The 17,155-nt window shown below is 33.3% G+C and overlaps 1 protein-coding gene across 2 annotated transcripts in view; it reads left to right on the forward strand.

Annotated features, from left to right (window-relative positions):
- The window catches only part of LOC123675592 (ankycorbin), a 48,019-nt gene that overhangs the window by 18,739 nt on the left and 12,125 nt on the right, over nucleotides 1–17,155 (forward strand). The window contains exons 3-5 of one of the 2 annotated variants that reach the window (XM_045610988.1): nucleotides 10,027–10,294; nucleotides 15,585–15,697; nucleotides 16,511–16,832. In XM_045610988.1, the coding sequence (XP_045466944.1) occupies nucleotides 10,027–10,294; nucleotides 15,585–15,697; nucleotides 16,511–16,832 (703 nt within the window). Of the gene's footprint in view, nucleotides 1–10,026; nucleotides 10,295–12,896; nucleotides 13,036–15,584; nucleotides 15,698–16,510; nucleotides 16,833–17,155 lie in introns of those variants that run through there. The other variant, XM_045610995.1, reaches the window with a different exon arrangement.

The following is a 17,155-nucleotide window of genomic DNA, read 5'->3' on the forward strand; positions in this document are numbered from 1 at the left end:
AAAGCACGTAATCTGTAGACAACATCATCTCTGAGATTAATGATTCAAATCTATCAATGAAAAGTTTATAATCATATGATGGAGGCCTGTATATAGTACAAACGACTACTCTCAAACTTCCAAATTCTAAAATCAACACAATCTGCTCAATCTCAACATTAAATTTCAATAGCTTAAAATGTAAATTATTTTTTAAATAAATTCCGACTCCTCCGCCCCGACTACCTCTATCAGCACGAATAAACTCAAAGCCATCAATAGCAAGAAGTGCATTAGGAATTCGATCACTTAGCCATGTTTCACTCAGGCAGAAAACATCTAAGTCATTAGTTATGATAATATCTCTAATATCATCAAAATGTGAAATTAGAGAGCGTACATTGAGATGGGCAACATTCAGCAAAGCTTTTTTCTTCTGATCCATAATTTATACTGATGAACACATCTATGAATTCAGTCAACTAACTTTATTGACAGCAAAGAAACAATAAAAAAAAAATTAAGTTTTTATGTGAAAAATATAAAAAAAAGTGATATATGCCAGAAAAATTAACAGAGAGTGGGCTAAAGCAGTTATAGTAATAGTAAATGGGTCGATATTTGCGTGAAAACAAAATTAAATAGCGAAGTAAAAAGAGCAGAATCACCACAAAAAAGCAGGAAAGAAAAGTTGAGACATCAGAGCTGCTCCGCATCACAAATAATAATATTTATATCACAAACTTAAGACTTAGATTCCACTTAAATCATTCTCAGACATAATTTTTCTCACTTCATCATTATATAAAATGAAAATGTTACCTCTAGAAGTCCAACAAGGTGATGAATTATATTTAGCACGTACTTTCTTAAACAGATCAAGTTTACTTGGAAGAAGTCTTTCACTAACCACAACACCAGAGCCCTTTAGATTGCGTTTTTTGTTAAAAACAATATCACGTTTCCATCTATGAATAAATTGAATTGTGACAGGTGGGGAATTCCCTCGGTTTTTACTTCTTCCTCCTGCTCGATAACAAACATGCAGGTCATCTGCTGTCAACTGATAGGCGGAGTTTTTGAGGATTTTATTGTTTAGAATGCCAATCACCTTATCATATAAATTTTCCTTTTCTTCTTCCTTGATACCGTGGAGAATTAATTGAGTGTTATATTTCTCTTGCCTTTCATGCTCCATTTGAGAATTTATCGCCTCAATGTGTTTTTGAAGGGTGTTCAAATTGTCTTTCATAGTATTTTCGAATCCATTTATTTTATTCATCACCTGAGTTATACAATCAGAAGCAGGAACAGAAGAGTCTGTGCTAGAATTCTTCAGCATAGTAGTGACTTCATGTCTCAGCGCCCTCAGTTCGGATTGAAGTGCTTCCTCCATCTTGCTAACACGAGAATTGAGCTCATCACTATCACCCTTTGGAGTTTTCGTTCCTTTAGCAGGCATTTGAAATTTACTAATTATTATCTTAGAGAAAAGAAAACAAAAAGAGCCGAATTTCAGTATTTATTCTGACAAAATTATAACGTTAAAATTATCGTGAATGCGGAGCTATCCCAGATGAGCTACATACACATCGACAGATGAACAATGAATGAATATAAAAATTCGGAGCTGGAAAATCTAAGAATGATTATTGAAGAGCCTCTCCATCCTTAAGGTGTATCACTTTCTTGCGATTTTTGAGCTGATTGACCTTACTTATTCGAAAATGAGGCTGATGCAACTGCTTCGGTGAAATGTTATGATAATTTCGATACTAAAATAATGATGAGAGATTTCTATATCAATAATAAAGTTTTTTTGTCCTATTTTCGTAAATTTAAAAATTGAGGATCAGAAATTTTGATAATTCTTCACATCAATAGTAAACCAAATGTCTCCATTATGTACGAGATATAAACTATCAAATTTTATTCAGGCAGCTTTTAAAATATAAATTTTCATTGGAATATTAGTTTTGCGCGCTATTTGTATAAGGATTTACATTGGGGTATTGAATTTTGACTCAATTTATATATTATTATGTCCAAATGTGGACGACTTACTTATGAAAAATTCAAAGTCAAAATGGATTACGTACGTCAGGCGCTCTCAAACAAAGTGTGTTTCAGAAATGAAATTTTCGCAATAAGTCCACAGTTCGAATACTTAAAATTTTTGGCATTAATATTTACAAAGCTCATCAATACTCATGAATCTGCATAAAAAAAAATTCTTCTATCAAATTACAATTAAGGAAATGAGTTGTTATTGAAGGAACGTTCAACTAATTTTCATATTTCTACTAATAACTTCTTTCTTGAAAAAACTTGTAGGTTGAGAAATTTTCGATAGCTTTTTTTAATACAATAGAGTTATGAGGTTTTTTTTATATCTTGTGTTTCCATTTGTGTCATGGTCTGTATATATTTTCATTATGCTTTTTCGTTTTCTAATATTGTTCCAAGAAAGTGGTAAATGACATCATGTCGAAAGTATCAGGTTTTTAATGTTTTCATAGCATGTTACAGACAAGTATTACCTTGTCATTAGAGTTCACAAGACAGAATTAAGATTGAGCATAAAAGAAATAGTCTGGATAGGAAATTGTCGAATGAAAAAAACTATATAAATACGAATTTAAACAAAAGTTCCTGACTTTTCGTCAGTGACGTTCCGCGAACAGTGCTATATTTCAATTTGTCACGATGTTTGTTATTTTCGATTTGGAATTACTTGGTCAACTTCAGTTCCTTCGGATATCATAGACCACGATGTTTTTAATAGGAAAAATCCGACTGGGTGAAATCCGTTCGAAATTTAGTTTTCTGCATAATTTTATAACTGAGATTCAAATGAAATTGCCTTTTGGTGGGAAATAAAAAAATTGATGTTGATCGCGTAACCAATACCAACAAAAAATTCATGAAGAATACCGAAACAAAAATACCCAATATTTAGATGTTTAGATTATGCGTGTAGAAATAAATTAACGATTTCGAGACTGTTGCAAAATATCTTGATGATTAATAATACATTAATAGAATCATGAAGATATCGAGAAAACCTGATATTTCTGCAACAAGAGGTTAGAGTTGAAATTTTCCTTGTCTTGTTGTCTGGTAGAATAAAAATTTCAAGCCTCGTATGAAATTTTATGTTGCGGCAACATAGAAAATTCAAGCTTAAAATCGAAAAAACATCCGATATTTTAGTAACATAAGTTCCAGGACTGAATTTGATTCCTGAACGGGACCTCAAACCGTTGTTTGAGGATTTTACTATACGTCTTCTTTCAAAGGTTAACGTGTGTACGGCGCTGATCGAATAGTAACACAAAATACTAATATTGTGTTGACATAATTGACGTATATGAGCGAACAACAAAACAATATATCCGATTGATAATGGACAAATAGTTGATTAATTAATATTAAATAATTGTTATCTTTATTTGATTAAAATGGTAGTATGATCCAAATAATAGAACAACGCTTGCAAATAGTGCAATTTTATTTCGAAAATAATGGTTCTGTGCGGAATACGTATCGCGCACTACGTTCATTTCATTTTGTTTAGCGATGAAGCGCTCTTCTGGTTGAATGGATGCGTCAACAAACAAAATTGCCGCATTTGGAGTGAAGCTAATCCTCAAGTATATGTCAAAACACCGTTACATCCAGAAAAACTGACTGTTTGGTGCGCTTTATGGGCAGGTGGAATCATTGGTCCGTACTCCTTCGAAAACGATGATGGCCAGAACGTTACAGTCAATGGTGATCGGTATAGAGCCATGATTACTAACTTTTTCATTCCTGATTTGAACAACCATGATGTCCAGGAGCTGTGGTTCCAACAAGACAGCGCAACATGTCACACAGCTCGTGCCACCATCGATTTATTGAAAGACACGTTTGGTGACCGCATAATTTCACGTTTTGGACCTGTGAATTGGCCTCCAAGATCTTGTGATTCAACACCGCTAGAATACTTTCTGTGGGGCTATGTAAAGTCATTGGTCCATGCGGATAAGCCACAAACCCTTGACCATTTGGAAGACAACATTCGCCGTGTTATTGCCGATATACGGCCACAAATGTTGGAAAAAGTCATCGAAAATTGGACGTCCAGATTGGACTTCATCCGAGCCAGCCGTGGCGGTCATATGCCAGAAATCATATTCAAAATGTAATGCCACAAGATTATCTTGCGAATAAATGAAATTCATGTCAATAGAATAATCCATCATTGTTTTATTGCAATTTAAAGTTCTATAGCTTTAAAAAAATACCCTTTATAATCACAGAAATATTGGGTATTTCATTTCCAATAATCTCCGTGAATTTTCTGATTTTGATGATGTGATCAGTTTGAAATTTCGTACGGAACATTATTTGTTATTTATATAGCATCCAGAATTTCAACTTTGTTGGTATTGTGATCACGTAAATATGGGGTAATTTCCTGCAAAAATGCACGAATCTTGAAATTGTTATTCCATTTTCTATGTTTTTGATGATGTGATCAGCTTGAAATTCTGCACGAAGCTTGAAATTGGTATTTTAATATACTTACCTAAATTCTCAAATCCGTTGGTTTTGTAGTCACGGTAATATTGGGTAATATTTTTTCGATATTCTTCTTGAATTCATAATTTAAATTAATGAAAATTTGAAAAATCATCCACAATTATTTCCATTGGTTAATATTTTCTCGATTTAATAAACTGAATATGAAGTTTTCGATAGTTATTATTTGAAGTTGAATTATATCTAGAAATTTCGTTTGAATTTGTTGAGGAATTATTGTCCTATAGAGTAGTTGATATATGTTGTTACAAAATGGCGAATGCGAAGCAACATCTCAAGCTTTTTTTGAATCCTATAAATTTCCTAAATATTGAAGAAATTTCTATTCATCAATTTGTTTCCATGTATGTCTGAATATTCTTTCAGTTTCAAACCTGTTTAACAATACTTGGAAACTATTCAAGAATAAGGTTAACCGTCTTCAGGCGATAAGTCTGATAAAATAGTTTTTCCGGTGCACCCTTGCCTATAGGCGCCCTACTGGCTCATGAAAAACTTGAGATTGGGTCAGTGTGTCAAACTGCAAATGTGTTCGCAACCCCTCTCAAGAACATCGATAAGTTTGTGTGCTACTTCACCCACAAGTGGTCAGGCTAAGGTTACCGCTTTAATGGGAATAATTCAGTGTGTAAACAAAAGTAAGTCTATGAATGAAATAGGATATTGATTCAATATTTCAGAAATAATGAAAAGCACATTTTAAGTGATCAGATATTGGAAAAGTTGAACACTAATGAGTCATTATATTCTTTATATTCATTTTTAGAACTTAATGCATTAGTCGAAGAGCATACATATATTGACATTCAATACTCGCGATGGAAAAATTTAAAAAAAAGAATTAAATATGAACAATGTACCTATAGATATTGAAAATGGATTTCTCTTATGAACCATAAGCGGTTATACGTATACAGGGTGTTTCAGAATTTCAGCTTTCAGGAGGTGTTAGTATCACTTATTTGCTATCGATTGAGCCATATTTATTGATAACCGAAAATCTACAGTTTCCGAGATATTTGAGTTCTTGAGTTTTCCAACAAAATTCTCACCTTACTTTTTCGTCAATTTTTTCTACGTTGACCAAGTTTGATTTGAATTTCGGATTATTTTCATCAGAAAAGGATATGATATGTATCAAAAAGGCAAAACTATGCTGTATCAGATGTTGAATAAACATTAGTATGATTTGAATGTTGGTATATGAAGAAAAGAATAAGAAATTCCTAATATAAACTTGTCTGCAACTTTCGAATTCCACAATTTATATATGACAAAATTCCTAAAAAAGTTTTCGTAGGAAAGCAGGCACTATTTTTGTTTCAGCAGATTTCGATCATTCGTCTAACCGTCCGTTTAAATCACGGGTTATATCCAACTTTCAATATTGGTCAATATAAGCGAATTATTCATGGTACGACAAAATTATTTCAAATGATTATCCTGCTCAACTGTTTGTTTTAAGCACATGTAGGTACTGTCATTGATTATTTGAAAATTGCGAAATTATTTGTTATTTGTGTTTTCGGTTCAAAATACTTCCCATCAATTAAAAAGGAAGTATCAATTGAAACAAACGAAATGGATCTCTTTTATTTGAAATCCTTCGAGCCGTCTATCTTTATACGCAGAAGGTTTTCTAACGTTGAAAGGAATAGTTTAAAACCATCTACTATTCAATCGAAACAATTTTCTTGAAGATTTTTTCCTTTCAAGGTTTCATTCAACTTGAAAAAATCACCTGGTATAATTATATCTAGTTTTGGGTCTGCAAGGGTACAATAGGTGCATGAATAAAAATCCAATAAGTCGGTGCTCTTCTGGAAGTTTTCCATTCTGCAACACGCTATGTTTAATTATTGGAAGTATTTTACGAAGTAATGGGAAATATTCCACTTTTTCGTGAAATTTGATTTATAGATCACAATTTAATTGATATCTAAATATGGAAATTGATAGAAGTTTTTTAGAATTTGAGCTTGTACTTTTCTTCGAGTACATGGGGTGAAACGAAACATTCCAATCAATTTTAATAATAAACTAACCATAATGTTTGAGAAACCTAATATTTTTATGTTGTTTGAATATTTTTCTGTGAGAAATTCAATTGAAGCCATCAGATGTTCCTATAGAAATTCAGGAGGACAAAGGGAAATATTCTCCCATTAAATTCTGATGTCATACTGGACATATTGACCTTCGCTATAAATTCAAGGTGTATTTTCCGATGATATAAACCTCCAGAAATATGCGTGTTGCATAAATATTGAACACGATGACATCCCCAGACGACGACAAAACATTAATGCATGCCATAAAGGAAATTCACCCCAAATGATTGAAGGTGCAATGTCATAGCAACCTCAAAACAAGAAACGTTGAAGTTTAGTTAAATTCGTCATAGTTTGAGATTGTGGATCTTGTGTTGTGCTTTAAACCATAAACTATTGAATGAATTGAATTAGATAATTCCATATTGTACACATTTGGGGTTCGAAGACAAATTGATGGAATGTTTCAGTGATACAAAAATTAAGTGAGGTTATATTTTTGGCAGGTTTGTTTTGATAAACATATTGAATTATGCAGTTTCTAAAGAACCTCCCCTAACTATAGAGTGAGCAGAATCTGAGTTCAATATTATTTACATGGAATAAATCAGATTTTAGGTAATTATCTATTTGGAATGTACTTTAACGATTTGCTATTTCGCTACTAATTTTTAAATAACCGTTTGAATGGATTGGTAATTTCTCAATTATTGATAAAACAAAATTTCATATTTATGACTGGAACCATAGAACTGATTTTGTCCGTTAAAAAATTAAATTTCATTTGGGTAGGTATAACTCAGGATCCATGATCCATCAGAAATTTTTGACCTTACTTAACTGGGATGTTCGAAATTTTAACCTAGCCTTAAAATTCTAAGACATCCTGTTCTTTATGAATGGCAGTCTGGACGTGCAGAACTGAATTTATTGGAAGAATTACATCCATTTAGATTTAGAGCTGGTCTTTCTCGGTTGTTCAGCTTTAGCATATACTGATGGTGTCAGTGTCATAATAAGAGTTGACTCATCTTTCAATTATTCATAATTTTTTTCTAACAAGTACTTACAAATCTTTCTTATTTCTTCTTATCAATGGTCGGGGGGTTATTTTCCCAATAATTCTCCCCTCATTACGCTAATGGAAATGGATGGAGTAAAGATCTACCTAAATATAGGGTGTTTTTTTCGAAGTATATAACTTTAAGTTGGCATTACTGTTCAAGATGGCGACCGATTTAGCAGCTGTCAAATGATTTATTCTCAGTTTGGTTTGGCAATTCATTATGAATAGACTCACGCCTGAACAACGCTTGCAAATAGTGCAATTTTATTTCGAAAATAATGGCTCTGTGCGGAATACGTATCGCGCACTACGTCCATTTTATCTTCTGGTTGAATGGCTACATCAACAAACAAAACTGCCACATTTGGAGTGAAGCTAATCCTCAAGTGTATGTCGAAACACCGTTACATCCAGAAAAACTGACTGTTTGGTGCGCTTTATGGGCTGGTGGAATCATTGGTCCGTACTTCTTCAAAAACGATTATGGCCAGAACGTTACAGTCAATGGTGATCGGTATAGAGCAATGATTACTAACTTTTTCATTCCAGAATTGAACAATCATGATGTCCAGGAGCTGTGGTTCCAACAAGACGGCGCACAGTTCGTGCCACAATCGATTTATTGAAAGACACGTTTGGTGACTGCCTAATTTCACGTTTTGGACCTGTGAATCTTGTGATTCAACACCACTAGACTCTTTTCTGTGGGGCTTTGTAAAGTCATTGGTCTATGCGGATAAGCCTTGACCATTTGGAAGACAACATTCGCCGTGTTATTGCCGATATACGGTCACAAATGTTGGAAAAAGTCATCGAAAATTGGACGTTCAGATTGGACTACATCCGAGCCAGCCGTGGCGATCATATGCCAGAAATCATGTTTGAAATGTAATGCCACAAGATTATCTTGCGGATAAATGAAATTAATGTCAATCGAATAATCCATCGTTGTCTTATTGCAAGTTAAAGTTCTATAGCTCTAAAAAAAAACACCCTTTATAAGTAATGCTTCAGATTTGATGTTGCTTCAAGCCAACCTGCAGTACGACTTCGTATTGGCTTTTCCTTAACGGACTAAACTTGAAGGTGAAAAAGTGTTTCTAGGTCACATGCACTAGTAGTAGTAAAAATTGGATTATTATAATCAAATAAAAATGAAATGTGTGATGGAGATTCTGCCTTCGCCTTCACTACCCATATCAAGAAGTTGTGTGCATAAGCCAGTTGAGCTTTAGGCTTTGTACTCAGAAGCACAAAAGAATTAAATGAACTGTCGATGCTCATAGGTTTATACTTCAATCTTGTCAATAGTTAGATGGAATATGGAAGTCTCTCTCTGAAGCGCATTCATAGGAAATTTTTGTAGAACTTACGGACTGGTAGGTATCCAGAGCGTGGAGCTAATTTGTTTGACATCATGAATGATTTGGGAATATCGTCGTTAGTTCGAAAACAAGAGGTGCAGTATGCCAAATTTGCTCAGAATCTACTTAGTGGCAGAATAGATCATCGCAGATAGTTTTTAGTTCCCTAGGTTGTCGTCCACAAGGAAGGTTTCTACCTTTTATTTGCCTACATCCTGCACTAATTTGCTCGAGCGAGACCCATTGTAAAGTGGTAATAGACTGGAAGTGGATGTGTTTGGTTAGGTTTCGGATAGTAATTTTATATTTCATTTTTGCTTGTTATTTCACATATAATGATATAATTCTTTTCTGCAACTTTTTACCTAATAATTCAGATATTCCTGCTGGGTGCAATGAAGACTTTAGCCTATTAGCTTAGAGAGAAATCCCCTCGCAGTCGTCTTTCTCACTTCCCGATAAAGAGAACATTCAATCATTATTTAAAATATAAGAAGGAAAAATTCAGTCATTTCCGTTCATTGTGGGTCCTCTGGTCCTCTTCCACGCGTTCACACCGATCCTTGGACCTGTCCGTCGCCTCCTCGGAATTTCTTCACCGGCCTTACAGTACCTAAAAGAACAGCTTTTTGCAGTATATCAATGAAGGACTATTGTTATTATTCAGAGCTCGAATGAAAAAGGTTGGAAGGAAATGACAAAGTTGTTATTAACTGAAATAAAATTGAATGCTGTCTAGTTTTATAGACACATTAGTCTTGAAAGAATATGGAGTGCCCAAATTCACATCATCGTTAACGACACTTACAACTTTTTAGTGTTTTGAAATTTACAAATCTCCATAATGACCCATTAATGCAGAATTCAATTTGTTCAGTTTTAGTAGAATATAAAAAGTAAGGTCTTCAATAATATCCGAAGGTGGATGTTTTAACTTGTGTTATGTCAGCTTAAATACCTACACTTAATTCAATTTCAGCGTCCTCTTCTATACGAAAGAGACAGAACCAAAAAAACTGCCTTGCACTACTGTTCCACTAGCAACAACAAAAGATCAGCCCAAGTTGCGGATTATCTAGTCATGGCAGCTCCAGAGCTCGTTGAAAGTAAGGATGAAGATGGTTTCACTCCCCTTCATCTCGCTGTCATCGCTGGTAACATGCCATTGGTAACCTTTCTTCTTGCCAACAATGCCGACGTTAATGCTGTTGATAACGAGAAGCACACAGTTGTGCATTGGGCCACTGGTAAATATTCCATTTTCATTGATTTTTGAACAGTACTGAGAAGAATTGAAATAAATCATGAAATCAGAAACTTTTTCACGCTTATTACTTATTGTTTATTGTTCAGTCAAACCTAAATCTCCACTGGATTTTTTTCCAAGATAGTATAAAATGGGTAATTTCAAAAAATTACAATTGTTAAAAATTTCCTATATAAAATGCATACATAATATCGTAAGTTCTATTCAGACAAGTTGATAAAACATGAAATTCCAAGAATCTATGAACATGAAGAAGCTCGCTGAAGCTCCTGACCTTCATCAATGCTTTTCTCGAATTTTTCATTTTATATCCTGAATCCTGATTTGCTTAGACATCTTCTCTGAAACCAATAGAGCGTGTTTTATGAGGAAAACCAGTTGTATTTTGAGTAGATTTTGTTTTTGTATCTTGTACTGCTAATGTGTGCTACCACCACCATTATTATTTTTAATCAACGGCAAAATGGCTGAAAGATCCTTGAATGTTGGAAGAACTGACCACCATATTTTCTTATTTTTATATTGCTATTGAATTTTTGACATTATGTCGTTAAATACAGGGTGGCTTAATTTAAAAAAAAGTAACGTTATTCAGGGATGAGTGTGTTGGTGTGAACAGTTCTAGAATATTTCCAATGGTTTCCAAAATATCTCGAAAAAACTAAGAAAAAATAATATGAAACCACAAATAATTCTACTTCTTACTTATTTTCCATTTTTTTTATGGTTGAATTCCTCATGATAGGATCCTAAAATAATGATAATATCAATTTTTCTTGCTTGGATAATTTCAAGGAAATATGAGTCACCGCTTTTTCTAAGGAATTCACGAGTTTTATTCTCTAAACATAGGCATGTGCTGGCCCCATTTCCAACTGCATAGATTGTCCATCTCTACTACCTATTATAGACATCGCGTGCCCTTTTTTCACTAACTACTGTTATTTGCATATTTCTACCAATGTCCGTATAGGTGAAGGTTGCCATTTTCGATTGATAAGACCCATATAAACTCATATCCGTTCTGGTTTATTGTCTCCAATGAAGGAGCATTGGTATTAAAAATATTCATGGGCTAAAAAAAGAATAAAAAGAATGGCGAGGAAGAATTGAGGATTTTATATCGAAAAGTTGCTAAATAGAAAAAACAACCATGCAAAATTTGCATTTCAGGTTATTTTTTCCTCCTCTAGAATATATGTATTACTCAAATGAAACAGTTAACAAAATGGAAAAATAAGAATATTTTCAGATATATGTTTTCAATTCAAACACAAAATTGCTGTTAAATTAACAATAATATGAATGTTACGTCCTTCAACCTTGACTAGATTTTTACCCGAATTATTTGAACAAAGTTTGTCATTGAAAAACCTCAATTTTTATTGGATGATTTCTCATTCATCTCACTGAATTTCTAGACTCATCGGAACATCATCTGAAAATACCGTAAATTATTCACAATGAACTAGTATTTCTTACTAGCTCATATAAAACTTCAAGTTATATGAAAAACCTAAAATTTCAAACATATTGCTGGCGAAGCTGTATATGGAGATATTTTTCTTATTGCTTCAGTCTTTTCTTGAAAATAATAGATATTTCCATGCTAACTTGATAGCACTGAAGAGTTATTTATGGTACTTTATAATGCTGATGAAAATTATATATCTAAATCGTCATTTCTTAATGCGTTATAAATAAAATTTCAGTATATGAAATTTAGAATAAAATAAATGAAATGATATTATATCAGTAGAATTTATGAAGTTAGTTAAAAAGCATACAACATACAACGATAAAGGATCAAGACGATCGATGGTTGAAAATATGTGAAGTTGGTTACGTTTACCAATAACGTTTTTGTATAGTATAGAAAGACAAACTGTATATGTAGTATACAAAGATATAGTTTTCAAGGCCTGACTCATATGTGGATGGAACAACCTGCCTTCCCATTTTAGATGAGATTCAGTACTGTATTTTGTTGTGAGAAAGTTGCAAAGTATTCTGAAGAAATATATGTACTTTCAATTGAAGGACACTCACATAGCTTGTTTTCTTACTTTTATTAACTCAATTGTGTAACGAATTGATCAAATTGACACATTTTTTGAGGTCTCTGTTTGGCCGAATATCTCATGATTTATATGAAAGCGGTAATATTCACTTTTCTCGTGAAATTAATAATCATCTCGCTAGATTAACACTAAACCTCAAATTGAACATAACTTATAGTAACCTTCACCTTTCTTGAAAGAGTTTATATTCAACGAATATTGAATTATTTGCATTCGAATACCATATGTTAATTCACCCATTAATTTCTTTTTTCGAGAGCAATTTCCGACGTTTCATTTCTTCACAAAAGTCAGAACTTTTCCATTACTCAAAATCTGATTGAATTGGAAAAGGTCAATCGGTCTAGGTTAGTTTCAGTCCTGATGACCAGAGACGTCAAGGGCTAGGTCACGTCAAGTGGCTGTTAGTTATACAACAAAAGGTTACATCAATCAATTGAGTTTTTTCTCTGTTGATTTGACGTTATTTACTTGCATGTCGATGTATCAAATGTGAAATGACGCAGCTCTGTTTACCTACGAACATATGCTTCAGATAGTGTGGTTCGGAAAGTTCTACTTGCATGATGAGTATATGTTCGAGGTCTTATGTATCTTAGAGGCAAATATAGGTATCATAAACAACGGTTGAAGAGTTAAGGTATGACATTTCATCAATAAGAACTTTTTTCGTATGTAATTGGAATATCCTATTGAGTGTCCTTTGTATTAACAAGCACCAATGATTAGTGATAATGATTATTCGGTTGTAGAATTGTTTTTTTTTTAATTAAATTGAATTGAATTTTCAACTCCTGATTGCTGTGTTGTGAAAACTTCCATTGGCTACTCACATAACGTATGTCTCAAAATTTTTGTTACAAATTTCAACTGTAAGAAAAAAATTTAAATTGTCGAGTCGTCTATCAAAAATTTCTCATGGCAGTGCAGATTACGAGATCGATTGCTTCGTAATATCTGATGAATTGGATATCAGAGTAATGTTTATAATTTAGGTGGGCAAATACCTGAAGCTCAAATTTTTTGAATTTTTGAAAATAACAATGTAACAATATATCGTACAATAGCACAACGTGAGGAAGGTTTACCATGCATAAATCTTTCAAAGAATGGAAGACCTAGACTTTCAACTGGACGTAGAAAAAATCACACAATCGAAAGGAACAAAAATGAAATCGACAATGACAAAACTATTGACGTTACGTAATTTACAAGGATACAATTTCCAGAGAACTGAAGACAAGGTTTTTATTCAATTTTAGGTTTGATCAATCTGATGGGTAAAACACGCTGAATACATATAATTAGTCGATCTAATTTTGCACCCCTTGGTTGAAAGATATGAAGTAGTGCTTTCATACAGGGCTACGCATAAAAAATATTCAGCTTAAAGTCATATCTATTCGATTTTATTCAATTTAAATATTTTTATTTACATCATTACTTTTTTTGATTGTCACCACTTCGTAAATCTAGATATCATCATTGGAATTTTAAAAGTTACTATAAGGTATTTTATAGCGGGTGGCACACCACAGAAGCGGATCTCATTTTAAGCGAGTAAACAATTTAAATTTCGAAAACAAAAATGTAGACCAAAGTTACATTTTTTTCAATGTAACATGTTAAAAAATGAAATGGTTAGCTCAAATAATGATGAGTTTCTTCAATTAACTTTATACCTTAGCACTATTTATGAGGAAATGGCGAAAAATTTAAAATATGGAGTTATTAATTTTTAATTAATGAAGAAACTTGGTACGCCGCCGATAAAAACAATGTTTTTATTTTGAGCAGACTAATTGGCTACTCCTATACAGAAAAAAATAATAATTCTGGATTATTCACAGTGATCATCTTACTACAAATAATAGCCAACTGGTCTCTTATTTAAAATGGTATCCCCCTGAAAAACTATATGGTTTAGGTGTAGGTAATCTAATAAACATAGTTTTGAAATTAATTTTCACGTTTAACATAATATAAAAATACTGGGTGTCTATACTGCAGAAGTTTTTGGCCATTATTTCTAGTTTATGTTAGAAGATTAAATATGATCTTTCTATAGACAATCCAGTTTTTTTTTCTGTATAGGAGTAGCCAATATGTCTGCTCGAAAAAACGTTGTCTTTATCGGCTGCGTAACTGGTTTCTTCTTCAATTACCAATTGAAAAATCCATATTTTCAATTTTTCTCATTATTATTTGAGCTTATCTTTTCATTTTTAATTCATATACAGGTTTGTACATTGAAAAAAGTGTAGCTTCGATCTATATCTTTGTTTTTTCGAACACCCTTTATTCATGAAAATAATTTTAATTTGCTTCGGATTACCCTATACACATCATCACAACAACAAAAATTATCAAAAAATGTTTATTTACTCCCTTGAAATGAGATCCGACACACGCTATAATCTATTTTTTCTACATTCATGCAAAAAGCATAACTTTATTGAACTATATTTAGTGGAAAAAGAAGTTCTTTATTGCAGTAGTGCAATAAAGTTTTTATTGCACTCATCTGTCATTCTACTTCAACGTGCTGTCATCATGACAAACAAAAACGTTCAAACCCACTACATATCTATCAGATATGCTGTGAGATTGGCAATAGTTTTAAACAGTTACATATTTTATATTATTTTGTGTTAATGTTAGCAGCCAGAGATAAACAAACAATGCCTTCCCGAGAATAACTCCTTAATCAAAACTGATCCGATATTAATAATAAAGTGTTCAAGTTGCGCTTTTCATTTTCCTACACCTAGTGCCGCACCTCAATAAATCATTTTTTGCTTTTTGCATGAACGTAGAAAAAATGTTGTATGCAACTCGTGCAAAAATTGTTTATTGCACTCGACGTGTTTCATGTCTAGTGTAATAGACATTCACTTTTTGCACTTGTTGCATAAATAACTATTAAATTCTCCATTGAAAATACAGTTTTCGAAAAATTGTATGTCAGAATTTCCAAACAATGTGCTCTAATAATGGCACGAAAACTCCCAGCGAAATTTTCATACCACCTCGACATACCACAATGGAAAGCTCAAATTTGCATTTGTGTAAAATCGAAAGTACGATATTGCGATAGGACCGGTTTGTTTCACCAGTGGTGTAGCACGCAATTTACATCCCATTAAGAGGACATACCTCACCTCCTAACCTGATTTACTCCAATTGCAGTCTGCGGTGAAACAGAGGCGTTACGATCTGTGATTGCGGCAGGGGCTCCAGTATCCACCCCAGATGTCCACAGGGGCTACCCTCTGCATTATGCTGCCCAAATGTGTGGTGGGGTGAGTATTTCTAATAACAGTTCACTCAATAAGTACTGGGTCAAACCAGTAAAAACAGATTTTCCCCTAAAAATTCAACTCTATTCGCCAACGGAGTCACTTTCAAGAGTGATACACTGGCGCAGCTAGGGGAGTCATTAGGGCTGCAAACAAACCACCCTCTCAATATAACAACAATTCAGAGAAATGTTTCAATGGAAAGAAGGTCTCTAATGAGTTTCCGTTCATTATTTACAACTCAGCATCATTCATTGCTTCAATCGGCAACATCAATATAGAAATAATTTCTAGGGGGTCGCTTTTCAAATATAACCTTGAAATTCGAATTATATTGACATCAGAGGTTGAATTTAAGTATCATGGTTGAACACATTCTACCAAAACTCTTCCTTATGCCAACGGATGCTAGGATTGCTCGGTCATAAGAAATATCCAAAAATGCTACTCGAAAAAGTTTCTGAAGCAATAGAAACATCTGGCTTCAAAATTTCCGGTTGGGTAACAGATTTCTCAAACACGTGTTAGATAGTTCGGAATAATGACTATTCGACTGATTCAAAAAAATCAACAAAATTATATGAAGAAGATTTAGAAACAGCCAACGTAACAACCCTTAATTGTGAATTCCCAATTCAAAACTTAGCATTCAAAGTTTTTGAGTAATGAATTTCAGATTTCTAGAATTTTTATTCAGACATCCCAGGTACAGGTACTAAACATGGTAAAAATTTCGCAGTATTTTTTATTTATTTTGAGTCCTCATTGTTATTTTCCCACTAAAAACTTAATTGATTGATTATTATATCTTTATAGAATGAAAAGGACTCCTCCCTTGGATTTCAAGTGCTAAAGACCCTGCTCACCACCAACGGTATAGATGTTAAAGTCGAAGATGGCGATGGAAGACAACCACTCCTCTGGGCGGCAAGTGCAGGATCAGCAAAGGCTATTTTGGCACTCATTAGGGCTGGTAGTCCAGTAGAAGCTGCTGATAAAGATGGTTTAACAGCTTTACATTGTGCAGCATCAAGAGGACATACCGACTGTATCGACACACTACTAACGTTGTGTGGTGCATCTTGTGACATAATAGATAGTAATGGATGTACTGCACTTCACTACGCTGTTACGCTAGGTAAATTTTGGAGTAAATTGTGTTTCAATAAAATATTCACGGATTGATATCGATTCAAATTTCTTAGAAATAAAGAGGGTGAAATGATTCAATACTTGTGAAAATGAAATAGGTACTCTATATTCAATAATATCCATAATCAAAATCGATTGCTTGACTGGAAATCGCCTAGACCCAAAATAGCACTTGAAAGATTCACATTATCTGAATCTTAAGTTTTAAGATAAATCAGAAGCACTACTAATTCAATTTTATTTCAATTTGGTAAAAGTTTTTTTCTCCAAAAGAGCAACATAAAATTCTAACTCTTGGCTCAATGCAAC

Source organism: Harmonia axyridis, chromosome 1 (assembly GCF_914767665.1).
Source record: "Harmonia axyridis chromosome 1, icHarAxyr1.1, whole genome shotgun sequence".
Taxonomy (NCBI): Eukaryota; Metazoa; Arthropoda; class Insecta; order Coleoptera; family Coccinellidae; genus Harmonia; species Harmonia axyridis.